At 42.3% G+C, this 26,630-nt stretch overlaps 1 protein-coding gene and 1 long non-coding RNA gene across 3 annotated transcripts; one reads left to right on the top strand and one right to left on the bottom strand.

Annotated features, from left to right (window-relative positions):
- The first annotated feature begins 167 nt into the window (after positions 1–167).
- LOC135400894 (uncharacterized) lies at positions 168–13,028 on the top strand. Of its 2 annotated transcripts, XR_010424672.1 has the most exons (3): positions 184–565; positions 11,904–12,104; positions 12,238–13,028. It is a non-coding gene; the product is annotated as an uncharacterized LOC135400894 (long non-coding RNA). The 2 variants fall into 2 exon arrangements; XR_010424670.1 differs by lacking the exon at positions 12,238–13,028 and having other exon boundaries at positions 168–565; positions 11,904–12,140.
- Positions 1,576–25,694, bottom strand: LOC135400893 (uncharacterized). The gene is made up of 21 exons (XM_064632888.1): positions 25,629–25,694; positions 20,861–21,077; positions 20,040–20,267; positions 18,864–19,241; positions 15,275–15,473; positions 15,053–15,198; positions 14,928–14,984; positions 14,543–14,710; positions 13,241–13,458; positions 13,038–13,155; positions 12,217–12,579; positions 11,854–12,089; positions 10,404–10,530; positions 10,159–10,334; positions 9,694–9,822; positions 7,780–7,946; positions 6,075–6,194; positions 5,356–5,512; positions 4,701–4,833; positions 4,457–4,620; positions 1,576–2,594 (listed from the first exon to the last, which is right to left on the bottom strand). Exons 2-21 carry the CDS (start codon positions 21,051–21,053, stop codon positions 2,412–2,414), a joined length of 3,660 nt encoding a protein of 1,219 aa, XP_064488958.1. The 5' UTR covers positions 21,054–21,077; positions 25,629–25,694; the 3' UTR covers positions 1,576–2,411.
- Positions 25,695–26,630: the final 936 nt, after the last annotated feature.

Raw genomic sequence — 26,630 nt, forward strand, 5'->3', positions numbered from 1 at the left:
AAAAGTATGGGGGGAAAGGGGGCTTAGCCTGCAAAATAGCTGAGAGCTGAAGCAGTTCGCTGCATGCAATGTACAGTTATGTTTTCATGTGTCTCTGCTACTTCTGCCATATGACGCGAAAGAAAATGTAGAAAAAGATTATTTCACCGTCAGCGGCGCGCCGTTCGGCGGTGCGACAGTGGGCACCTATCCGTAGCCCGTAGCCCATGCAAGCCGGCAAGAGCCCGTGCAATCCTTTCGTAGCGTTTTCGGCGTTTTTGATATCGTTTTACGGCCAGGTTATTTCAATGGAAGTGTGATTCCAACGTTTCATGTTGCGTGATCATTTCGGACACTTACATCTTGACCGATATTAGCGGCAGATGACACTGCACATGCAGACATGGAGGAAGACTTCTATTACTACATGGTCTTGGTACCAGTGACCATACCAGTGGCTTTATTTTTCTACTTTTGGGGTTGGATGGGATATCAGGCTGTTATAAATAATTGATGCGGCGTTATATGCGCAGAATCGTGTGCTTCAGCAACACTCAAACTATCCAACACAGAATTGCCAATATTGGTAAGTGTTGCGTTCATACACTAACATTTTTGGTGATGAATTGTAGCAATGACACGTGTGCTTTGGGAGTTAAATGTAACAAACGACATCGGATGACATTCCTCAGAAAAACCGAGAGACACGAAACAGAAGAGGGCACACACAGAACACTGCACAATTTCTCGAATACATTAACGTTTATTTGACTTGCGCCCTTTAAAAAACGACACGGCACAATTTCTCGAATACGTGAATGTTTATTTGACTTGCGCCCCTTAAAAAAACAACGGGTTGTGAGATAACTGCTGTGTCCATTTCTGTGTCAGTGGAATAATTATATTTCATATTCAGAACATGCAACACAGGGATTGATGTATTACAACTGGCACCATAGGAAACATCACAGCAGTTTGAAGCTCTTGTTGTAATGAAAGAGGACACAGTGGAAGGCAGGCTGTCGGATATAATCGAGGCACAAGAACTAATGTTGGAAAAGTTGTAGTGAAAGCAGAAATACATACCTTCATAACGGAAACATAGTGCTAACTTCAGTGACCCTACTCTCTGTCCAGTAGCCTTGTGTCATCATTGCTCTCATTGGTGAAATGCTGTCTGACTTAACTCGCATAATGAACCCCTGTGCATAAAGATGACTGCACTTGATCATCTCCTAATGTCACTGTTTTTTTGTATTTTAAAGATTGCAAATGTATTTGTCTCAATTCAAGCATGTTGGAAAAAAATACAAGTTGCGAGGCATATAAATATGAGACATGGATAAATTTCCCCACATAGGTATTGACACATTTTTTGCTGTTAGAGGCCCCTTAAATGTTGCAGTTTAGTGACACACGCGAGAAAAATGCCGTCCAATCTCGCCAAAAGAAATCTTGACATCTTCGACCATATTAGTTACAAGCTCCTAAATTTTGCATAGAAAATCAGCAGCACCATATCACATTTGGTGTACACTGTCAATTTGGTATATAGAAGTATACTGGTGAATTCATTTGTAAGTGACTCGTACAAAATCAAGCTAACAAATATATTTAATGACTTGCGCTGGTGGAATACATACAGTGAACAGTAACATCAAATTCTCTTTGTACAGTGAACAATTTTATAAATAGGAAAATACAAAGTCTGTACAACTTGACCATCGTATGTACACTTTGTACTTTTGGGTTGTTACATTGCCCTTTCATATCACCAAGAATACAACCTTCTATGTACAGAATGTCAGATGTTCAGAGCGATGTTCAGGGTGAGGCTGGAACTCTCATTGTCAAAGATCTTGCCGTGTATACACATGTGGTACGTGTAACGAATATTCATGTCTGGATATAACTGACTAGAGCAACGCAGAGCATGAAACTAGTATTGTTTAATGTGGGCAACAATTCAAAATGAATATGTGATAAGAAAATTGCCCACACAAGAAACAACACACTAGAAACTAACAAGAATCGGGCCTCACATGCGATAAACATCAGACTTTCGGGCTATTTCATGACATGTATCAGGCTGAATATCTCATTTAATGTACAGCTTTCAAATGAACAATCATATCATTCATCACCATGTTCAACACGTGTGTGAAAAAACAGCGACGCATGTACGTTATGTATGGTGCACCTATGCACCCAGTAAAATGTGACTATAGTAACACATGCCAGACACATACGATAGCCAGCCTCTTGTGCCTAGCTGATATAATGGCGGAATAATCCAAGCGAATGAGCATGGAATGGCAAGTATTAGGACTTAAACTCATTATTAAATTTCAAAAAAGAGCAACTAGACAATGTCCTCCCGGTGTCTGTTATTGATGACTTTTGAAGTTTTTCTCAGCTTTTAATGACGATGTTTAGTTGAGGATGAACCCATCAATTCCGTTTTGAGCTACGAGAGTCACATTGTTCTCCCTCTGGAGGTCTGTCTCGAGAACTGCTTCTTGAATTGTAATTTCACTAGCTTCCACCATTGAAGATTCTTCTTCGCCTTCTTTCGAAGTCTGCATACCTAATGCTTCTTCGGAGACGTAGGTTATCTGTTGAATGTAAGGCGTATTTGTTGGTAAGAGGTGAAACTGAAAAGGCGCATGGGCATGCTCGGATACACACAAGGTCCAAGTTTAGGTTGTGCTTTCAGGCAGGGAAAGGTAATAGATATGGTAACACAAACGGAAATGGTATTATACTGGAAATATAGCAAGTAACGGTAACAGAAACGCAGATATTGCACACTCAGAACACCTGAAACAGAAACGGGTACGAAAATGATTTACGGTAATAATTTGGGTACTGGAAAACCTGAATTATTAGAATCCTTCGCCATATCATTTAGATAAATTGATGAAATGACGTTGAATGAAGTAAGCCTAAAATTAACTGAGGAACTAAAGCTAAAATGAAGCATATATGTACAGTACACAGAAGAAACGTAGTTCTTATACGTTTGTGGTGACTTGCAAGTTGCAAGCATGAGTAACATTCGTGAACACCATGTTCATATATAACACGTTCAACCACGTACCATATTTTCGAATAAATGTCTGTTGTGTGCACGTATTTCCTAAAGTGATCAAAATAGATTTCAGAATATACAGGGTGTTTGCTTTAACGTGTCCAGAAATTATATTTAAAGGGAGCGACAAAAGAAAAGCAAGTGGTACTTTTCTGCTACTTGAGTAAGAAACAGGTACTGCTTCACTAGTAGCACAGTTTCTTAGTCAAGTATAGCTGAAAAGTAGCGCTCGTTTCTCCTTTATCGCTCGCTTTAAATAAAATTTCTGGACACGTTAGAGCAAACACCCTGTATACGTAGAGGTAGTATTAAGTTTTGTCACGGTCTCAAAGCTTACAAAAAGAAAGAAAAAGGACGAAAACAGCAAACAGTGATGGGGCTGTACCAAAACAGAAACGTAACAGAAACGAAAACAACAATAGTGGTAATGGAAACTGAAAAAGAAACAAATACGGGCCAGTAAAGGAGATGGTAATGGAAACGAAAAATATTCTGTTACCTTTCCCTGCTTACAAGATCAGTGGGCAACATTGAAAATTTGCCTGTGGTACAGATCATGGGACTCCCATAACACCTAGAACCCAAGATGGCAAAGAGGGACATCTCAACAACAGGGCTGCCATGATGGATACGGCAGCCCCAACGTGTTAGGAACAGTATCGGCTAATGAACTACCTCCTGAAAGCTCCATTGTAATGGTTGAAGGTTTGCACGGTACAATACCCCTTCCTAACGGAATAGGTAGCGGCACATGCGCACTTTATGATAGCTGACAGACCGCCCACAGATCCCAAGGTTGCGAGTTCGAACCCGGCCGAAGATGCCAGCATCTTTGTGGCAGGGTAAAAAGCTGATTTGACACACAGTCTTCCGCGAGGGATGTCAAATACGGTGTGGCATGTATCGAGATTTCAGTGAACGTTAAATAACTCTCAATTGGGCAAAATTAATGCACAGACCGACCACTGTGGCATCACCCATGATCAAAGTTGCCTCGTGATGTAAAGGCACAAATTATTATTATTATTATTACTATTATGATAGCAGACGTGACGAACACACATTACACACGGAGATAAGACAGAAAACATGACTTAGATTTGATTTGATTGGATTTGAGGAATGCCAAGGCAGAGTTGCGTTCACACGTGGAAGGGTCGTTGCCATCTCTATCGTGGCAGCCCTCGCACCTAGACATTGAGAGAGGGCACAGCATCCTTACAGATCTTTTGCTTTTTCCCACTTCTCCCTCTCCCAGTTTTCCTTCTGCCTCTCTCCTTATGATTTCTATGGTACAGCTACTGCTGGTGTGCAAATTTAGAAAGCACAACGAGGACCTCATGTAGCAGTACAAAAATTTTGTTTTTGATTAGCGTATACACTTGCCTCTTGTTCTCCATTCTCCTTTGTTGTGACAATGGCATACTGCCCTTCGATTCCGTCCACTTTGCGAATGAAGAGCTGCTGGCCTTCACCTATGCCAGTAAGTCCCCCAGTAAGTGTGGCTAACGATTCGTCCGTCAACTCGATCGTGGCGACCTCCTGGTCTTCTGCAGGAGGAAAACGATTTGTTTACCGGGGCACTGACCTCAGCTTGATTCACGCGCAAATATGGAAAACGTGCTGTAACCTGCATCACTTGCAGCAGGCTGGCTGTCTGCACCTTCCTCTGCAGGTTCTGTTAGCTGGATGATAGATGGGTCGTACTCTGTCAGTTCCTGCTCAATCATGTAGACCTCGCACTGTGCACTCATTTGGTGTTCCTGCAATGATACAGTACAAGAGTTACGACTCCGCAAGTGATGTACGTAATTTTGCTTTCGAGCTTTGCAAAACTGGCGGCCGATGGCTCTACACATTTTCTTGGTTTTCTTCTTCTTTTTTTTGTTACTCTGGCATGACATCAAAGATGAGGCATGCCAGAGGGTGATCTTGAAATGCCTAACTCCTTTTATTAGCTTTATTGGCTCTTGTATGGGCAAGAGCTCCTACTCATTAGGCAGTGATTAAATCTCGTACGTATTTCTTTCCACGTGTGTATAGGAAGTTGGCTTTTTTTAATGCATTAATTAAAATGGATTAAAGCACTAAAGCGATACATTATCTAGGAACCCAGAAACATTATTTAGCTCTTTACAATGTTCTCTGGCAACATTACCAACAAAATGGATGCATGTGTTGTTCTGCAACCACAGAATTGCAAACAATGCACGTTTACTAACATCTAGGTTATAGAAGCGTCATTGTAACGATATCAAAAGAAGCCCGAGTGAATAAAGGATAACCTTCATAAGTGCTTGAGTCTTGAAAGCCTGTCCACAGCGATCACAGAGGATTGTGCGTGGGTCCGAGTGCTTGCGCTCAATGTGCTTCCTGATGTCTGTGAAGGTGTAGCCATAAAACTCGCAAACCCCGCATTTGTAGTCTTTCTGTCCTTTATGCCTGTCAAGGTAAAAGAAGTGTCACCAGCAGGCCATCACGGAGATGAGGACGCGCCATCCAGAGTTGTACATAACGCGTTACTAGTAATTGCGTTAGTAGTAATCAATTACTTTTTTCAGTAATTTTTTAACGTAATCAATTAATTTTGTGAGCCAGTAATTTTCCAAGTAATCTGATTACAATTTTCGGTTATCAATTAATGAGTAATCGATTACTTTTTTAACCTTCTGTCAACAATGGCAACCCCTTTTCAGCGAACCAATCTGTTCTTCTGTTCCACCACGATTTCGACTGAAGCAATGACGCAGACCTCACTATGACGGCCGTCTCTAGTCCACACGTGTTCCATGCACACCGCAGTAACGTAAAGTAATATAAACGTAAGTAATATAAAAGTAACAAGAAAAGTAACGCATTACATTTTTAATCAGTAACGTATTACATTTTTAATGAAGTAATTTGTAATGGTAAAGAATTACTTTTTGCTCAGTAGTAACAGTAATTGTAATCAATTACTTTTTTCGAGTAACATGTACAACTCTGGCGCCATCTAAGAACTTACCTTTTGAGGTGAAGCTCTTTGTTCTTTATGTGACGGAAAGAGCGTCCACAAATGTCACACGAGTGTTTTGGGTCCTCGTGGATTAACATGTGTTTGGTAATGTCTGATCGCTCACAACCCCTACAAGATAAAAAGAAAAAGAAAGTAAACTCTATGCACAAAACAAAGGATTCATTTCAACAGAATGTTATGTAGACAGCAACCTACGGACTTTTCCTACTTGGTCATAAGATTGGTCTGAATTATTGAGTGGTCAGAATTTTTAATCAAGGGGAAAAGGTCACATCTTATCACAGTCTTTATTCAAAAGAGATGAGAGGCTTCCAATGCCATCAACGTGCTGTTATTTGTTTGAACATAGGTCAACCCCACTACATGGAAACTGCAGAGAATTTTGGAAAGTACACGTATTTTGAATATAGGTCGACCCACATATTTAAGCGAAGAGACAAACATTTTTACAATGTCGGCTTTTACAGACCTACTACATACCCCGCTAAATTTGTCATTGTCCAGAACTTCAGAGAGATCACAGTCATCAAACCAGTTCATTTGGTCAGCTACATAGGAAAGATTGAGCCAAAATCCATAGAAAAAAATCGAGCCGTTCTTTGAAGAAGCGATTGTCAGGTACATGAAAATACACTTGTTCTCTAAGAAATGGACGGTGCCAATAGTGTGTGCGAAAAAGAAAAAAAGGCCAAATTTTTTGGAGTCCGAAGAATTGGTCAGCGACTATATAGGGAGTTGTCACCTACGTGACGTTGTGACGTGGCATGCTCGTAAGCTCCTCCCACTGGTGGTCACTTTTCGTGCTAGCGGCATTGAAAGATGACAAACAGTGCTATTTTTCAATCGACAACCATAGTTTTTCATAAAACAAAAATTTGAGAATGACAGTGAAGAAGTGTCTTCGGGATAAAAGAAGGGTAAGGACGTGACCGGGTTTCAAAACACCATTCAAGGCTTCATTTTCGAGCAAGTGCTAGATAATCTCGGCAGCTGTGCCGAAAAAATGACCACTACCGTGGCGGCGAAACACGCTCGTTTGACGTCATGTGAAAACACCCTATACAGTCAACCCTCGATTTATGAACCTCCGATTTATGAATTCCCTCGTTTTATGAACAGGAGCGCGAGGAACCAAACTTTTTACATGGGTTTTTTCCTCGTTTTATGAACCTCGATATCCGAATAATGAACGGAATTTCTGGGAACGAACTAGGAGTTGCCCAGCCTTTTTGCTCTCAATTTATGAACGGATCGTTCCGAGGTCAACAGAAACCTTCAAAGGAATTATGAATGATGCCGGAACGGACTAAACTTTTTCCAGGTATTGCACCCTTGGTTTTTAAACCCTCCAAATCCGAACAAGAAACGGGTTTCCCAGGGACGCATTAAGGGGACGAAGTGTTCCTGACCTCAATTTATGAATAAGGTGGCCGTAGTCGGCAGGGAAACTATGGGGTCAGAAGGGTTTCAGAGAATACTAGTGACGTGGTCCCCGTCCATGTCAGCTATTGTGCGAATTATATGTTGCATTATAAACGCAACCCAACTCTCAAATACTGTTCCATCTGCTCGACAGTACTCACCTAACGGAATTTTCGATTTATGAGTCCCTCGATTTATGAACGATTTTTCAGGAAACCGAGGGTGTTCATAAATCGAGGATTGACTGTATACAGGTAGCAGAAGTGGTTACCTGTAATTACAAAGATGGCACTTGAATGGCTTGTCCGGATTGTGTGTCCTGACATGACGTTTGAGATGCGCCTTGCGAGTGAACTTCTTGTTGCAAACGGTGCATCCAAAAAGCACGTCGGCTGGCATGTGCACCATTTTGACGTGCATCTTGAGAATGTATTGGTCCTGGAGAAAAAACAAAAAATGTGCATGTTCTGAACACTGAAGAACTTAAGCCACATTTGGGATTACAGTTTACTACTACTTTACAGTGCATTGTTAAAATTTACAAAAAAAAAACAGGGTTGGTTACCGGAAACTTTAAATACCCGAATTCCACAGGAAACGAAAATAGAAACAGAAACAAAAATAAATTTGTTACCTTTACCGGAAACTGAAACAGAAACAAAATTCAAGCCTGGAAACGTTAACGGAATTCACGTAACGGAATTCCCCTACCTTCACTTTTGATGTGCATGTAATAGTATCTTTAATTCCTTCATACCTAAAGAACAAGCGTGGAGTAGAACCATCCCCCATCCTCACTGTTTTGTATGAATGCTGATATGTTCTATTGAATTATGACTAACCACCATTCCCTCTCTGTAGTGCTTTGCCTTCAGGGTATTAATAAATAAATAAATATGCATATATTAGTATTCTCTCATTCACATCTCGTCAGTCATCAGATTGATTTAATGGCGAAATAGATGTAAACGATGCAAATGATTCATGCAGGTTCTAGCGGGGACTCTCAAACTTCTCGGGATACAATACTACAATAGTCTGATTCAATCCAATCCAGACGAAAACCACAACGCCATTAGCACGCAGCTAAGCTAACTATTGGCTTGCTTGAGTTTATACCGAAGTTTTGCCCAGTTGGTGCCTAAATCTGTGCCAAGTTAAGTGGTCGGGGAATTCCACATAAGACTTCTGTGTTTTCCTATTTCAAGCAAAAAATGGGAGAAGTCTAGCACTCGCAAGTGAATAAGATAAGTATTTAAAGAGATTGAACATTTATTTTACTGAAAAACAAGCTTTCAGACAGAGTTCGTCCTTCATCAGGTATTGCACCTGAAGAAGGACGGACTCCGTCCGAAAGCTTGTTTTTCAGTAAAATAAATGTTTCAATCTCTTTAAATACGTATCTTTTCCTATTTCAAATATGACATAGTAAACAGGGTTTGTACCAGAAACATTAAATACCCAAATTCTGCAGGGAACTGAAACTGAAACGTAAACGAAAATCCACTAAATAAACAGAAAAGGGAATAGCTGCCGAAAATCGTCTGGAAGCAGTAACGGAAAGGAAAAATTGAGTTGCTTCGGTACCAGAAACAGAAAAATTATTATTTTCAGTAACCAACCCTGAACGAAACTTTCTGATGGATAACTTCGGATATCAAAGTAGGATATCTCATGCACATCCCAAGCACACATGGTAAACATTTTCTTGGGACACCCCTAGTGCAAAAAGTAGACCTGAGATGTGGCAACAAGGGAACCTAATGATGTTTTCTGTTGCTCGTCGTCTGCTGTCTATGATAGGAAGTGCTGGCCATAGCTATGAAACGAATATCAGGCAGATACGGGGAAAAGATAATGGTATTAGTTCGCAATAGGTTATTCAAATTATTCATGGAAGGGGTGAAATTGTTATTGCATGTTCAGATTCACATGTACATGGCAACACAGTGTGAACAAAAATTAGAAGGAAACCTTATGCTTACCAAGGCTAGAGCCTAGTAAGATATAATCTTCCTTAAGCTATCGAATGTCTATGGGCAATCAACTTTGCAGGAAAGCTGAGGTAAACTATGCTCCACACAAAGAAAACCACAAATGTCCATGACTCAATGCTCAAGAAACATTTCCTTTATCAAGCTGTATGCTCTAGTGGACCTAATGTAAGTTCCAATTGTAACATTACCTTGTATTTTTTGCCACATATGTCACATTTGCATCCAGATTCCATGTGGCGAAACATGTGCCTCTTTATTATGTAAGTCTGTTCGGCGGTGTGGTTGCAGTAAGGGCATATGCATCGCGGATGCTGCTCCTGTGTGCAAAATGAATCAATGTTACATTCTGCCATAACATGTAAAAAGGACAGTGCAAGAGACAGAATGATGGTTAAAAATGATGAACATGAAAGGGATACGATAGGGCATATATAGAAAATTCAGATATTAAATCAAACTGTCACTAGTCCCGAGGCACATTGTTAAAAGTTTCAAGGCACATATGTTAAAAAAGAACTGAGTGCCTTGCTTCAGTTGGATACATGATCCCTGATGCCTGAAATTACTGAAACTGAAACTGAAACTGGAATTAACACAGTACTTAAAAAAAAGCAACTGCTGGCAATAACAAACCCTTATGAACAAAGCATTACCTTGTAATGAGCATATAGTTCCTCCTCTTCCAGGCAAACAAAGTTACAGCACTTGCACTTCTGCACAGCATCTTCATGTGTACTGATATGGTCCTTGTATTGTTTAGGATAATATGCCTGGAACTCACAGATACGGCACTGGAGTTTTTGCAAGTCCGCATCGGTGGATTTGAGACCTAGTGGAATAAGAAACGTAATTTACACATTTGCTGTAGTTGAAATAACTTAGTTATAGCTGCACACACCTATTTTTGGCAGAGGCATCAGCAGTGACACCAACTTGTTGGGAACTGGTATAACTGTAGCCGGCCCTGCTGGAGGTTTGCATGCCGTCCTTGTAGCTTCTGGCATGGCATCTTGGGACTCTGAGACCTACAAGATGTAAAAATTATGTTTTATGTTCTTTGTGTGTCTCAGTAGTAATGCACTCGAAGTATCTACAGCGAACATCATACTTGCATGCAGTGCACAAGCTATGACCTCTGATGAGGTCCGAGCACCTTGTGACGAGATATGAAGCAGGTCGGACAAACCGCCGTCTGCTTGTTAGGGGGGACATAAACATGCACAAAAGCAGATCTCATTTTCGTTCCACGGCAACACCGGTTTCTTATCGCATGTGTTTGGCAATGACCATTGTCGCTTGTTCCGGCTGCATACGCACTCCCCTACAAACGAACAGTGCTTTGTTCAGCCAGCTTGATATCTCATCATCAGGTGCACAAATTGTTGAAGCAGCCACAGCTTGTGCACTGCACATATGTATGCAGTATGCTTTCAGTTAGTGGCAGAGATTTTCACAGAAAGGTGGGATTTGAGAACAGGAAGGGAAACTAAAAGGACATAGTTGGTAAGCAGAATACTAATACTGATGCCATTTTACCCGTAATCACTCCTAGCAGAAATGTGCACACCAAACAAAAGTGCGAGAAGATGTAGATCGTGTCGGTTAAGAAACATTGTGATAAACGCAAAGAAAACATGGCCTTCTGTGCGTCTGTGTTTTCTTCGCGTTTATCACCATGACACCATATAGAATTTCACCCATAGGTAAAAATATTCCACGTAATTAAAATAAGAAAACTTCCTTTTCTTTCTGGGTGTTTATACTTTCACTTTGTTATAATACGATAAAAGCTGTGGCTCTCCATCCAAACTACTAGTTTCCCTGAATACTGCAATGAGAGTCTGAGTAGCAGCCTACACTATGGGAATGAAGTACTGTATTTACTATGGGCTGTATTTCCTTGTACAATTGTGCACTCTTTTGCCCAAAACATAGCACCATAGAAAGGGTGTGTTAATTATGCAAGGAGAGAGTAAGATTGCATTGGAGTCCGCGTACCTGGAACCATGTCCAATAAATATACTATGCGGGCATAAAGGGTACTAAGTTTCGGGCACTCGTGTCGAGAATGCATTAATTATGCATGCACATTAGGCTCACATTTAAGAGCGGCTTGCCTTGCAAGCCGCTCATCATTGTTTCGCAGGGACTCAAAACGAAAAACATTTTGGTGGTTACCTCAGTGCTACTTTAAGGGAGGCACCAGCACTCTCTCTACAATACGTGACACTTGTCAAACGGAGTGTATTTTTACATACAAGTGTGCCTTAATGTCAACAGACACACGAGTAGTGGAATACATAAACTGCAGTATGGAAACTATGGTTCATGACACAAATGCAAATTACCTGCATGTCAGCCTGATTTTCTATTGGAGCTTCTGCATTTTCTTGTACAGCTTCTGTTGCTGAATCAACGGCCATGGCAGGCAAGCCTTCAGTAGCAACATCATCCCCAGTGACTGCTACGTGTTCCTCATGAGGCCCGTCATCTTCATCAGGACCAAGGACTTGGGCTACAGCATCGGCAAGCGTGCTTGGAACTAAGGACCTCGAAGATTCCAGAGGACTGTCTGTATTTCCTACTGTACACAAAAATGGTACGTTAAAATAAAAGGACACCAGTGTTCTTTGCACATAGAAAGTGTGTTTGACCCTAGCCTCTAGAGCGAATGATGTAAGTTGGAAGTTCCTGTCCACACCGAAGCTCACCAGGCAACTCAACATCCGTAGGGCCAGCAGGTGTCTCCTGGACATCAGTGGTCTTGGAGAGACTCTGGTCTGACAACTGCAAGTTTTGGTGCACATCAGTGCTGTCATTTGTGGGATCTGTATCTGAAGGCAGTATAGGCACTAGTGGTTGAGGCTGCAGTGGTGTCTTTCGTGGCCTGCCCGGCCTGCGCTTCACAGGAGCATCCGCAGTGCCTCCTGCTACGTCAGGTACAGCAGCGGCACCAAGTTGGGAGGTAAAAAGAAGGTTGCCAACTGTGCTGTTGTCCATCGAGAGGATAACAGACTGCGGTGGCAAGATCGAGTCCAGCTGAAGAAGTTGCTGCTGTGTACACTGCGGCATGCCTGCTTGCAAACACACAGAATAATAGGTCACAGCACACACAGTAAAAAAGTAACATTATTATATAACAGGTTAAGAAAGCAGTGATGCGAATGACTTATGTAAACCAGGCCGAGAAGCATAATGTAAAAAATACTAGTAGAAGTAAGTATCATGTAACCTGTGGCAAGGCCCTGAGAGAATAATTTTGCTCAAATTTTCTTTCCCCAGCAAGCCTCAACGAACGTTGCTCATCAGTGAAAGGATGGGCTCCGCAACCTTAGCTCGAGGGCTTTATCTTCCGGCATCCCTGTGCCCACTTGCTTAACCACGTGTACACATCTTACTCTTTGTGCTGGTATTCTCTCGGGGCTCTGTGATATTACTTTATAATGATATACCACACGACACAAACAAATGAGAATGACATAAAAGGAACCTAAAATGCAGATTAAATGCAGACTAAAATGCAGAGCTTCACCTGGTAGAGTTGTCTGAACTTCCTTTTGAGGCAGTTGCTGGTCTGTGGAGCTGGCCTCTGCTGCACTGGAAACATCCAGTGTTGTAGTGTCTCCCTCCACGGCAGGAATGGTAGGTTCCTGTTAAACAGGACAACGACAGACGTATGTCACACAGCTACCAGTATGTGTGTGTGAATAAAATTATGCGTGAAAATCTGCGTACTTCGGCCTGTACATTAGGTGCGGCTGTAGCGTTGAGTGTGCCAGCAATGCTCTGGGCCACGTCACGCAGGTCAACCCCTGATGGAAGACTGGCCGTAGGGATCTGCATCATCAATGTCTGCCCATCTGCCATCTGTACCAAGAATGCTTGCATTGTTGGACGCTGTGGGGTATCCCTTCGTGGTCGACCACGCTTGCGTCGCACACCACCAGTGTTTTCTGCATTGCCACAAAAGGTTACTCAGCCTGCTTGCAGCTTAAGGACGTGCGATGCTGGTTTCTAGGACTATGCGAATATGTGTGAAGTTTAAAGCCGGAGCAGACACGAAGCAAATAGTTGTGCACTTAAAGCCAATTCAAAGCGAATAGTTATAAAGTTGAACTGAACACATACAGGGTGTCCCAGATGTTCTATTCTCGGCCAGAAAACATGTCAATGACTTATAATTAAAAAACTATGCCACCTAGAATCGTGCGGTCAATGGCATTTGTTCTTACTATGTTTTTGCCACCTCCTGGTATGAATGTCATGTAACGTAAGTTTTATTATGTAAATTTTTGCGAACTGAACTCGGAAATTTGCCAACTAAAGGTCACTTTTTTACCCCACCATTGTGAAGAGCATGCCGAATCAACTCAAATTCATAATACTTGACAGGGATATTGAGAAGCCATCCCAGCAGAAAAAGTAAAGCCGTAAAGCATGGCTATTTTTTCCGATGGCATAGCTCCTTAATATCCCTGTCAAGCATCATGAATTTGACTTAAATTGGCACACTCTTCACATTCGGCAAAACAGTGACCTTTGCTTAGCAAATTCCCCCCCCCCCCCCCCCCCCGAGTTCATTTCACAAAAATTTACATAATAAAGCTTAACGTTACGTGAATTTCACATCAGGAGGTGTCAAAAACATAGTAAGAACAAATGCCGTTGACCGCATGATTCTAGGTGGCGTAGTCTTTTAATTTATAAATCAAAGACACGTTTTCTGGAACACCCTGTATATGGCATACATATGCTGGATATGTACGATATACAACGTATACTACATGATAAATGCATGAGTATCTTCATATGCAGCGCAACTCACTTTGGTTTACACCCCCCTCTTCTGCTGTTTTTGGGCGTAACAGTGCAGCTTCAAAACTATTCAATTTGGAATATATATTTGAGTAAATATTCTCTTTGGAATTTGAAGTAAATGTGCAATCATTCATTTCAGTATTTCAAAAATCCAAAATTCGCATAGCCCTAATGGTTCCCTTTTTTGACGTCGTTGTCTACGCATAGTGATTGTCTTACTAGAGAAAGGGTTGAAGAGATCTGAACCCTGGTGACCTCCTCGACGTGGTGGACGTCCCCTTCCTCGTTTCCGTGGTATGGAGTCCAGTACCGCCTCTTCATCAAGGTCTTCCTCTTCTTCCAGTGCATCGTCACTCTCGTCATTTAACTTCAGATTGGTCTCGTAATCTGGACGACAAATAAATGTGAAAACACATTAAATACAGGCCTACCTGTGCTGTGCATAATCCTGCTAATATCTTTCTACAGGACCAACAGTACATACTGTTTTGTTTTGGTTTTGTTTTTGGTTTTGTTTGTTTTGTTTTTTGGTTTTGGTTTTGGTTTGGTTTGGTTTTGTTTTGTTTTATTTTGTGTGTGTGGGGGGGGGGCAAAACAAACCAACCTTTCATAGTCCTCGCCTTTTTTCTTCTCCGACAACTTCTTCGTACAAGTGCGCCATCTGTTGGAAAACAGATGGTTAAAACATATGTTCATGCCTGGTTGCACACAGAGTGGAGTAATGCGGACCTTCAGTAACAACTTCCACCATTCCATTGCCTAATTTGTGGAGTGCATCTTCTTCCTCTTCTTCCTGTGCTTCATCTTCTGGTGGTTTAGGTGCTTCCAGAGATTCGGACGTGCCACCTTCTTCTGTCCCCTGTGGCGGAGCTTTCCTTTGGGAAAAAAGAATTATGGCTAAAGGAACGGTGCTGGAAACAGAAGCTCACGTAATGTCTCATTTAAAATTACCTGGGTCGTCCCCTCCTTCGTTTCGGCTTCTCTGGCTCTTTAACGGGGTAAGCGACAACCTGACCTGTTCCAGGATCCTGTTGCAGTACGCATTTCTGGCCATTCACTACAATGAGTGAGTTTTGTGACAGCTGGATGGGATTGGTCACATCAATGACGACAACATTCTGCTGTTCTTCCTGTGAAGGTGGCTCTAGCTCTGAAAAGGAAATATGAAATGCAGATGTGGTGCTACAAACAACACAGACCACACATACTGATTTCACATACTTTCAGAAATGTTTGTTTCTGTATTCCTTTCGTGAGCTATAAAACCTTAACCTCAATTAAGGATAGTGCTGTGTGAGTACTCAGATTTATCAAATTCCGAATTGAACTTGAAACTATATTTGAATTTTTCAAATCGAAGCTGGGCTCTTGCAAACAAACCGAATATATTCAAATAGTTTCGAAGCTGCCCTTGCAAGCCCAAAGATGCCAAAAGGGGGAGTATAAAACAAAGGGAGTACTGCTTCACACAAATACCTTAACCATCTATCACATACAGGCTGTCTCAGTTAAATCCCCGGGCTAAATAATTCGCACACGGATGCACCAATCGACAAACTTTCTTTTGTACAATTTTCTTTTGATGTCAATTATCTGTTTGGGACCTTCAGTGGACACCTTTTAGAGAAAAATCTGCCACTGAAGCGGGTTATTTGTTGCAGTTATTAATTGGTTTCGGTTTACATATTGTTGTTGCGGCTGGTAGCGGCGAAGTGCAAAAGGACGTAATTCATTGGTGGACATGAGAGTGGAAGAGCGTCCTTTTGCGCTTCACCGCGACCAGCCGCGACAAAGATATGTAAACTGAAACCAATTAATTACTGCAACAAATGACCCGCTTCGGTGGCAGATTTTTCTCTAAAAGGTGTCCACTGAAGGTCCCAAAAGGGGTAGTACCCATTTTAATGCCAACGGCGCCCTGCTTTAGAAGTTGTGTTTTTTTACAAAACTCATTTGAATTTTTATTTAAATAATGAGCAGCTCCAACTCATTCACACGGTGCGCAGGTTGTAGGCGGTATCGGACAGATACTTGTAAAAAAGAAAGTTCTTCGAATGGTTCGTGAATTATTTAGCCCAGGGATTTAACTGAAACAGTCGGTGTAGATGACAAGAATTCCTGACTAGGTTAACAGAATACGAACGGGTTAAAACTGATTGCTCCCCAAATTTTAATCACATATTATGTTGTGTCATGCATCACGTACATGGTTTAGCAGCAATCTGTGTGCATGTGAAAAAAATATAATTTGAGTGCAACAATAAACTATACAAAGCACATTTTCGTGTTACATGATGTGCTATTTGTGACTATAAATTGTGAGGAATGCACGTTTGACCAATATATACACCTTTAACTATGGGCCGCTTGCTGGACAGAAAGCAAAAAAGTAACCTGGTAACACCAGACAGTAACGCCCGATAACATGGCCTTGGTAGCTCAGTCGGTAACGGCTTGCTGAGCTCAAGATTGCGGGTACGACCCCGGCCGAGGACGGTAGCAGTGTGGGGGAGGTCAACATTGCTCCCAGCACTGTGTGTCAGAGCTTTCCGGCGCACAGCAAAAGAACCCAAGGTGGACCAAATTATCTGCAGTCCTATCCTGCAGCACGTGCACCATGTCGACACACAAATAGACGTAAATAGGCTGACTCACCTCACATGTGACCCCCAATTAGGGGAAGAGTTTTGCTGGAATTTAACCCGAAAAAGTCAGACCCTACATACAGGGTGTTTCACCTAAAGGTGACTCCGACTTAACGTAACAAATAACAACTTTAAGCAGACGTTTCGCCTGTCATACGACGGGCATCATCAGTGCAAGACTGAGCGGGAGAGCCAACAACCAGTCGCTACTTAAGGAGATGACAGTATTGTTCGGGAAGGGGGCCACGGTTTTTGTTACAATGCAAGGGATCAGCGCGTATGTGCCACGATTCCAGGAGCTTCCTCGGTCCCCATCTTTGCTCGCGTGCCAAGGTCACCGCGTTATCGTAGTCGAAACAATGCCCAGTGTTCCAAGAATGCTCGCTGAGTTCGGTCTTAAGTCGCGTGGCATGTGTGGCGTTCCGGACGTCGCTCTTGTGTTAAAGATAAAAGAACACATAAAAGAACACAAGAGCGACGTCCGGAACGCCACACATGCCACGCGACTTAAGACCGAACTCAGCGAGCATTCTTGGAACACTGGGCATTGTTTCGACTACGATAACGCGGTGACCTTGGCACGCGAGCAAAGATGGGGACCGAGGAAGCTCCTGGAATCGTGGCACATACGCGCTGATCCCTTGCATTGTAACAAAAACCGTGGCCCCCTTCCCGAACAATACTGTCATCTCCTTAAGTAGCGACTGGTTGTTGGCTCTCCCGCTCAGTCTTGCACTGATGATGCCCGTCGTATGACAGGCGAAACGTCTGCTTAAAGTTGTTATTTGTTACGTTAAGTCGGAGTCCTCTCTTTCTTTCGTTATGTCATCTCCCGGCTTTTGGAGTATTTTCGCACCTAAAGGTGATAAAAAATGATAACTGGCGACGTACTCGCCGGAGGATTGTCAGACTTTCGGCATTTAACTTCTGCAAACATTTGCCATCATTGAGGAAGGCTTTGGACAATTTTTGATTGCGGCAAATTTACTTTTTTCAATTGAACTTTGAACATTGCCTCCACGGATAACCGCAGACCCAACAAAAACTATGCACAGTATCGCAACAGAAATAGTAAAAAAAAATTAGTAAAAATTATGCTTTAGCCCCGCCTGCTTGATTTTCGCAGGGAAGCGTGCCAAATCTGCGTCCAGACGAGAAAGTGTCCCCGTCTTCATTTGTCTTGGCTTCTTTGTGATAAGTCGGTTGTCACCAGCATCAAGGTCAACGCGGTGCAAAGAAAGGTAAAACAAGAGGCGGGAACACTTCCTCCTCTCCCCGCAAATACTGTGCGCTTTTCTTTGCGACAATCAAGCAGGCGGGGCTAAAGCCGAATTTTTACTAATTTTTTTACACTATTTCTGTTGCGATACTGTGCATAGTTTTGGTTGGGTGTGTGGTTATCCGTGGAGGACTTCATATTTCTGTTAAAAAAAAGTTTGGGTTGCTTGGCAATTTGGCAAGTTCAACTGAAAAAAATAAATTTCCCGCAATTAAAAATTGTCCAAAGCCTTCCTCAATGGTGGCAAAAGTTTCCAGAAGGTAATTGCCGAAAGTTTGACAATCCTCCGGCGAGTACGTAGCCCGTTATCATTTTTTATCACCTTAGGTGATGCACGTACCCTGTATATACATGCTGTATGTCTGGTTACATAACTATTCGCTTCTAATTGATTCGGTCACACAGCCATTTGCTTCATACTTGCTTTGTGGGTATAACTATTTGCTCTGGGTACATAGCTATTTGCTTTGTACTTGCTTCACATACATAACTATTCGTTTCGTATTATCTTTGGTTTTAAAAGTACTATTCGCACAGTCCTACCTGGCAGAAAAGGTTTCGATATCCACATTGGAATCTGCAACGAAAACTGCAACAAAAAAAATTATGTACTCACGCGTCTCATTCGTATGCTGTACCATGTGATGATCACCCTCGTCTGCAAGTATATGCTGGGTAGCTGCCTCTGAGTGACTGCTGTTCTGGTCAAGTGTCGTGTTTTCATCCTCATCAACATCGGCCAGTAGTGCCTTCTGGATCACATCAGTAACCCCTTGATCAGGCATACTCATGACTTCCAAACCTTGCCTGAGAATAACAGTTTCGTTGTCGGCTTCTTGGTTGTCCTGTGGGAGCTTTTCACTTGGCTGCTCCTCCTCCATGCCAAGATGTTCTTGCTGAGCAGATGGTTCAGATACGGAAACAATAGCCGACGTGCCACTGACTTCGTTGTCACACAGGAATGTTTTGAAGTCAACGTCGCTCATGTTTTCCGCTGCAAGTTAGATGAGGAAGGTAATGTGAAAGTAGGACCAGGAACAGAAAGAAGAAAGAGGCACGTTATGTTCTGACTACAAATTCACAGCAGCTGCACAAGTCATCTAACAAAGTACTCAGTGGAGTTCATCTCTTTACACAGGGAGTTCAGTGTGACTTTGTGTTGGAGGGACAGTACTATCTTAATTTTTGGACAACAAGTAACCAAACCATTTAAGTTGTACACTGCACAAAATTTTCTGAAAATGAAAGTTAGGAACCAGACCAGTTTTATTTTATGAGAGTCTGTTATGATCATATAGAAACTACACATTATGTGTGCTGCTTGGTCCATTTGTGGACAGAGTTACAGACAAGCACAACACACATATTTTATGTTAATTTGTTTGTTGCGAATCACGTGCTGCAGAAAGCAGCCAGTCATGCATTGTTCCTGTGGCATCACGAGTATGCTTCTGCTTGGCTCTGTTTCGGTTCAGTATTTCCTCTTGTGCTTTGCAGAGCAGTGCAGGGTGGTTATAAAGCAAGGGCTAGCCCTCCTTTGTCAAAAGATGACTTTGCGCAATGAAAGTTCAGCATTCTGTAAGACACTGCATTACAGAGAAGCAGTCTCTTCACAAAAATACCAGATTTTTTTTTCTCTTGTTGGTACTTCTGTGCACACAAGAATAAAAAAGGTAAATAGATTAATTGTATATTCACATCACCCTCGGCATGCAGGCAGCCGTGGACTCCGTGATGTGAACCTTCACAATTGAAAGTTTGATAGCCGAATGATTTAAACTCGACAACTTACACGCAATCTGAATTCCAACTGTCACTGCCGTTCCTTCAACAAGTTGCTGTTCTGCTGCAGATGTAGCCTCAATGTTTTCCTCAACAACTGCATCTGTGTCATCTGTGACACCTTCTTCAGATGGCAGAATAATAGAAGGGGACTCCATTACCATTCCTTCTTCTGTTTGTCCGTTATCCACAGCAGCCACAGCCAAAATCGTGTTGGGGCTAATCTGGAGCAGAGTTCCTGAAGATTATGGAAACAAAACAGAGGAAAAGCATTTGTGTACTTGGTGTATGAACATATCAAAGCTCTCACATGCATCAACCAGTGCCAGATTTACAACGGTGGGAGTCCCTGGGGAACTGCGTTGTAACATATCATATATCGTGTTGCTGCACAAAATAAATTGCAATATGTACTTGATTGCTGTACTTAACTTAGCTCACTGTTGCAAAAAATGCAGGAACACTTATTTCAATTTATCGCAACAAAATATCAAACAACAGCCACAACGCAGAGATACTCGTCAGAGTACCAGGATCATTTATTATGTGCTACTATTTCTGTTTTTAGCTCGCTGTAGTACAAATGTACAGTAAGTACAGTACAGTACTGTACTGTATAAAAATTTGACTTGAGTATAAGTGACTTCTATGAGGACTTTATAAATATTTATTATAACCATATCAGCTTCATAAACTTTATTATAAACTTATAAATTTAATATTTATTAAAACGTGGCTTTGCAAAGATGGGGCCCTGAGGCCCTGCACCCTAAATGCGGCACTGGCATCAGTGGTAGAGTAATCTTATCAAGTGTTACCACACCGTGTTACCTGGCTGTATGCTGTCATCTCCCTGTATAGTGTAGGAACCACCAGCCCTTGCAAGGAACTCCAAAAGGGATTTGTGGTCCAAAACCATTTCGTTCTCAACCATCTCCACCACTGTGGGTATCCCATCATCAGAGAACTGCAGTCGGGCGACCCCGAGCTCTTGCCCCGAGTAGTCAGCCACGCCATCAGCCATAGAGAAAGCGTGGGATACAAAGCACTGAAACAAGCAAATTTAACATTCTACTACGGAAGGTCGTTCTGTTTAGTGGTTTCCATTTCACTGCTCTCTGGTATGCCGTCACTGGACTCTGTTTGCACTTGTATTAAGATGGATAGCATCTGACACCAGGCGCGTCTCAAGGAGGGGGGGGGGGGGGGGGGGGGACACAGGTGGCAGCCGCCCCCCTCCCTTAATCTCAGGTTGTGGGGGCCTCGTCAGTTTCAGACATGGAAATCGGGCAGCGCTGCTATTTTTACATGCAGATTTTTATGAGATTTGCATGTTCACTTGTATGAACTTTGCTTGCATTTTTTGCTAACATTTTTTTTAACACAGCAAGGAAATTCTGTTGCTTCACAGAGACAATCAACTGGTACCATGGGTACCCCTTTGACACGAAAAATGTATGTGTTCCTGTTATTCACATAGAGGTGGTCTAGGCATATCTTAATTAACTGAATATAATAATATTAATAATAGTTATTATTATTATTATTATTATTAATTTACTGAATGCCACAAGTTTATACTGTAAAACACATTTAGATTCACACTTTGTGTAGCATGTGTCACTTATTACGCCAGCTTTCAGAGCACAGAAAGTTATTGGTGTACCAATTCTTCGAACTTCAGCTTGCTGAATTATTTTCCTTGTACTTGCTGATAACTTCCAAACTAACCAGAAAGCTATTCAAATACTGGTAGGAGCAGACTGCTACTAAGATGTACAGGTCCCGTCAAAGTTAATAATAACACTGGAAAAAAAATCTGTCTAATTTCCGAGCGTGATAACAGCCACCCTGGGGGCAAGGGGGGGAATGGAAGTGAACAAAATCCTTGCGTTAAACTAACAGAATAATTTTGTTCAATTAAGATTTCCTCACGGCCCCAAGGGGTGCTGTAATCGCGCTCGGGAACGAGACCTTTTTTCCCCCCGGTGTTACTATTAACTTTGATGGGAGCTGTACAGATAGCAGAGGCAGTACCAATTTGCATTATCTGTAGTGGTCAGTGGTATAGCAATGGGAGGGATTTTTAAAGTTATCTTGGAATCACTTCCGAAATATTATTCTGACACGTTTCTGGTAGTGGTTACAGTTACAAGTTTTCACCATACTGTGCAAAACAAAGCTGAAAGTAACCCTGACACCTGATAGGTGTCAGAGAGGAAAATTTTCCAGCCCTATCGAAACTCATAGACCTTTGAAACATTCTTAAAATGTCATACACCCTATGATGATGCACAATCTTTGGAGAATGAGAAATACCTTTATCTTGGCAGTAATATAAAAGGAACAGGGTTCATGCAATGCATCATTCAGGATTAAAGTACTAAGAGAACTTCAAACTGCGCTTTCCCTCTCCTTAAGAGACGCGACACGGCGGTGCAGATAGGGTGTCAAATCTGCTGTGGAGACCAATGGGAGGCTGCTCCACATTGTCGCACCTCTTGAGCAGGAGAGAAGGAAGCACGTATTGGAGTTTACACGAATGGCAATGAATCCCATTCCTCTTATATCGCTATCAAGGTAACAGTGCCTTCATTCCCAGAGTAAAAATGTTGCATTTTGGTGTCTCTTTAAAAAGGAGAGGGAAAGCTTGGGGGTGTGAGAGAATGTTTGAATAGTGAAGCTTGGAGTAAGCTCCACAAGAAATGGCGTGGCCAATAAGTTTATTGCACCCATCAGTGGTTCAAAAATAAAATCCATCCTCTACTCTACACCATTGGCTGTCAGCACTGAGCAACGTCCAAAGGGAGGTGTGCAACAGACGGTGATGGGAAGTGTCTGAATCATTGAAGCACTCCACAGTGGTTGCTACCTTTGTATTCATTTATTTGCTTTGACTTGACATCAAGGCTGATACATAAGTAGGCTCTGGCTCTTTTGGGGTTAAATGCCAATACCAGATTTGGGAACGAAAGGTCGGGTGTTATTGATAAAAGCAAGCAATTGATACACTCGGGTGTTAACGGGTTACTTTTTGATTTCCATCCAGAAAGCAGCCCACAGTTAAAGTGCATGCGTTGATCAAACATATATACACTACGAGCACCACATGTTTTAAGATCACATGTGCTTCGCATACTTTATTGTTGCACTCAAGTAATATTTACATCATATATGTTTACAAATCACTACTAAACAGTGCACATGATACTGAGTACGTCACACGGAGGAGAGCGTCACGGGAGAGTGTCAAAGGAGGGTGGAGTGTCGCGAGAGGTTGGCATGAGGCCAAAATTCACTGTGTACAGTGTAGCTACGTGTTTAATTCAGTCTTAGACCCTCAAAGCAACTGCGGCTATGAGAGGTGTACAGACGTGGACAGATCGAGAGAGGACGACAGGAAGAAGTTGATGGACAGGGGGTTTAGTATGCGTCCTGGGCCGACTTCAGGGGGAACTGTGCCAACATTTGTATGGAAAGCCTTCGGAAAACTCAGGGAAAGCCTCAGAAAACACAGCCGGTGCCGGGATTCGAACCTGTGTTACCTCCCAGTCTCGGCGTGAAAAACGATCATCCTAACCATTATGCCACGGGAGCTCGGGTGTTCAACCCGATACGCGAGCAGAATTCCGAGGTCCTAATCTGATTCGGGAGGGAATAATCGGGCTTAATCCGAAAAAGTCAGATCCTATACAGCAAACTCCTTTATAGCAAACACCTTTTTAACGAAAATACCACTACAGCAAATTTGTTTGCGGTCCTGCTGGAGCCCTATAGGTCCAATAATAGACACCCTTTTTAACGAAAATACCTTTACTGCAAATTTTTTTTGCTGTCCCCTGAGTTTTGTTGTAAAGGAGTTTGACTGTACATAAGTAAGTGGTGCACAAAAGATTGGAAGGAGGACTCCAAAATGAGGCACTCCGAACATCACTGGTAAAAGACTGAAATGTGCGAAAAAGCTTTTCATGTGTCCATATTCACGTATAGGAGACCCAGAACATGGAGTGTTTTATCAAATCCCCATCTACAGTTCCTACCTGTGATGGCTATGCCTGCTTTAGTTACATTTTATATTGAAAAACTGAATGCTGTGTGCTGGCTAGGACTGTTGTTTGTTGACATTTCTAACAGCATTTTCTCAGGATAAGTTTTTAGGGACACTTTTTCTTCCTTGAACCTGTCACCAGGGCTTCCTATGCATATGCATCTGAAGGTCACTAAACATAAGATATTTCTGTTCTGTACTGGTGTAGGAGATTATTAATGCAGCTCAAGCAGGCATCTTTCTTTGAAATGTGAGTCAACTGTAAGAATTTCTGTGTGCCGAAGACTTTGAACTACACTCCGAAGCACTCAAGAGCTGCTGTTACAGAAGTGTATCTACACCAGCAGATAACGCAGTCTGCACATTAAGAGCGGGCCATAGCACACAGGGAAGCGAATTCACGTCTTGTTAAGGCAAATATTTTACGTGTTTGTTTTAAACGCATGTGCTCAAAGTGCGCTGTCTACAATGAGTGTTTTTACACTGTCATCAGTGTACAAGAAACAGTTTGAGGCATACAGGCACACTACATCATGGCTTGGAAGCTTCATTCGCCTACCTAATCAAATTACAGACTTTAGAATTGTGGGAAGAGTTGACCTGTAGAAGACGGCTTGTTTCGAAGTATAGCAGCTACATTTCACGCAAGTCACCACCCCTCAAATGACAACTTCTCATGTGAATACAGGCGAAGTCACAGTGAAACCCTTCTAAACAAGGTCATGGTGAAGCCCTTCCAACTGCCGAACAAAACTGTTCAATCCAATAATAATGTGGGGCATGGAACGATGAAAGCAAGCATAATGACTGTGTTCGAATTTACACTTAAATATATTGTATGAAATATGCTACCGGCACTGAAAGGTGATGTGGCAAAACAGGTTGCACAAGTACTGACTGTGGTAATATACGCGTTAGTCTATAACTGTATCGTGTGCGTCTCCAGGGAGGGTGAGATTCAACAGCAATTCGGAAACGTTCCTGTCGACACTTAGGGCCCAGCATAGTCAGTACAAGTAACGTTTCCAGCAGAGGGTTGGCACATAATAGTTACGTGAATCCAGAAACGCTTCGGCCTTTAAAAGCACATTGTACAGGGACACAGTCGCATCAGAATGGTGTGACGACTGCCAAGCATTTGTCATGCAGAGTTCTGCACACAGTTACGTAAACTTTCGTTCCAATCCATCAGGTTAACTAAAGACGAACGTTCAAGATTGGAAATCTCATCCCTAGGAAATTTTGCACATTCGTAGCAAACGTGCTTGGAAGTGTACGATCTGCCAATTCTCTTCCCGTCCTCAAGGGGCATCCGACACAAATAATCATGCAACATAATTCCAGCGAGCACAAAATCAGCTCAATCGCTCCCTACAAAACAAAATGCTCATAAAACAAATATGGCGTCGAACAGCTCCGCGCGTTACGAACTACATGAAATCTTATTTTTTGGAGCGAGTACAGTCTCATTTGAGCTGACATTGAACACATATATTTATTATAATACGTTTTAATTTTTTGGGCCGATGTCATGCCACAACACCGACTTACCTTATTCTTTGAACAGATTTCGCTCCATGAAGCGGGAATTCACCTCGGGATAAGAAGTGATACCATTTTTGCAGCGGCGGCGCGCCATACTAAAATGGATTCGAACGAGAGCAGAATATTATCTGCGGCTTATACTAGAGGGTGATGAGTGCTGCGAAACCAATAGGACCGTGCTAACAGCAAGTAAACGAAAAGCATGACCCATGAATTCCGGAGCCAAACGTGCCATTTCAGTCTGTTACTCGCGTAAGTGTATATGATGAAAAAGTGGTTTCGAGAAATTCCACAAAGATTCGTAAATCGTGGACAATCGCCGAGACATATTTCACGGCACTAGTCAGGGGCAAAGTTTGGAACCGGAACTTAGTCACAGACCCTGAATTACCTGATGTTTTTGCCGAACTCATACTCGCATTGTTCCCTCGATTGAACTGAACAAACCGAATAACTAGCTATTTGAGAAACGATCCAGATCGGCGTCCCCAGTATATGCAGTATTCTCTTCGATTTCGACTAGCTATTTCAAAATAATTGTACAAAAGCGCTTTTATCATGCTTCTTTGCAAAGCGCACACTTATTAGTAAGATACCGGGTAGTTCTAAACCTGCTGTAGATTTGGGTGGTGTGTCTTCTGGAGATCCAATTCCACACGTTCCTCTGCCTCGAAGGCTTACACAGACGACGCAGTTTCAGACGGGACGTGCACACACGGAAGAGCTCATGTGACCATTTCCTTGGAAGGGCGAAAGGGGACTAGCCGCCATGAATAATGGATGGATGAATGTTGCGGATAGAGAGAGAAAGAAAAAAGCAAAGTTCTTCCAGATTGAGATATCTGCTATTCATATATGTAAAACCAGCCTCCCTGTCTCTTTCATTAACTCGTACACGCACAAGGTGTCTAAACAAATAATGGGGCATACGAGCCTAAATAAAGAAAATCACACCGATACTGTTTCACCTGCTGGAAGCCGTTTCTTGAAGGGTATAGACGCCTACTC

This window comes from Ornithodoros turicata, chromosome 7, assembly GCF_037126465.1.
Source record: "Ornithodoros turicata isolate Travis chromosome 7, ASM3712646v1, whole genome shotgun sequence".
Taxonomy (NCBI): Eukaryota; Metazoa; Arthropoda; class Arachnida; order Ixodida; family Argasidae; genus Ornithodoros; species Ornithodoros turicata.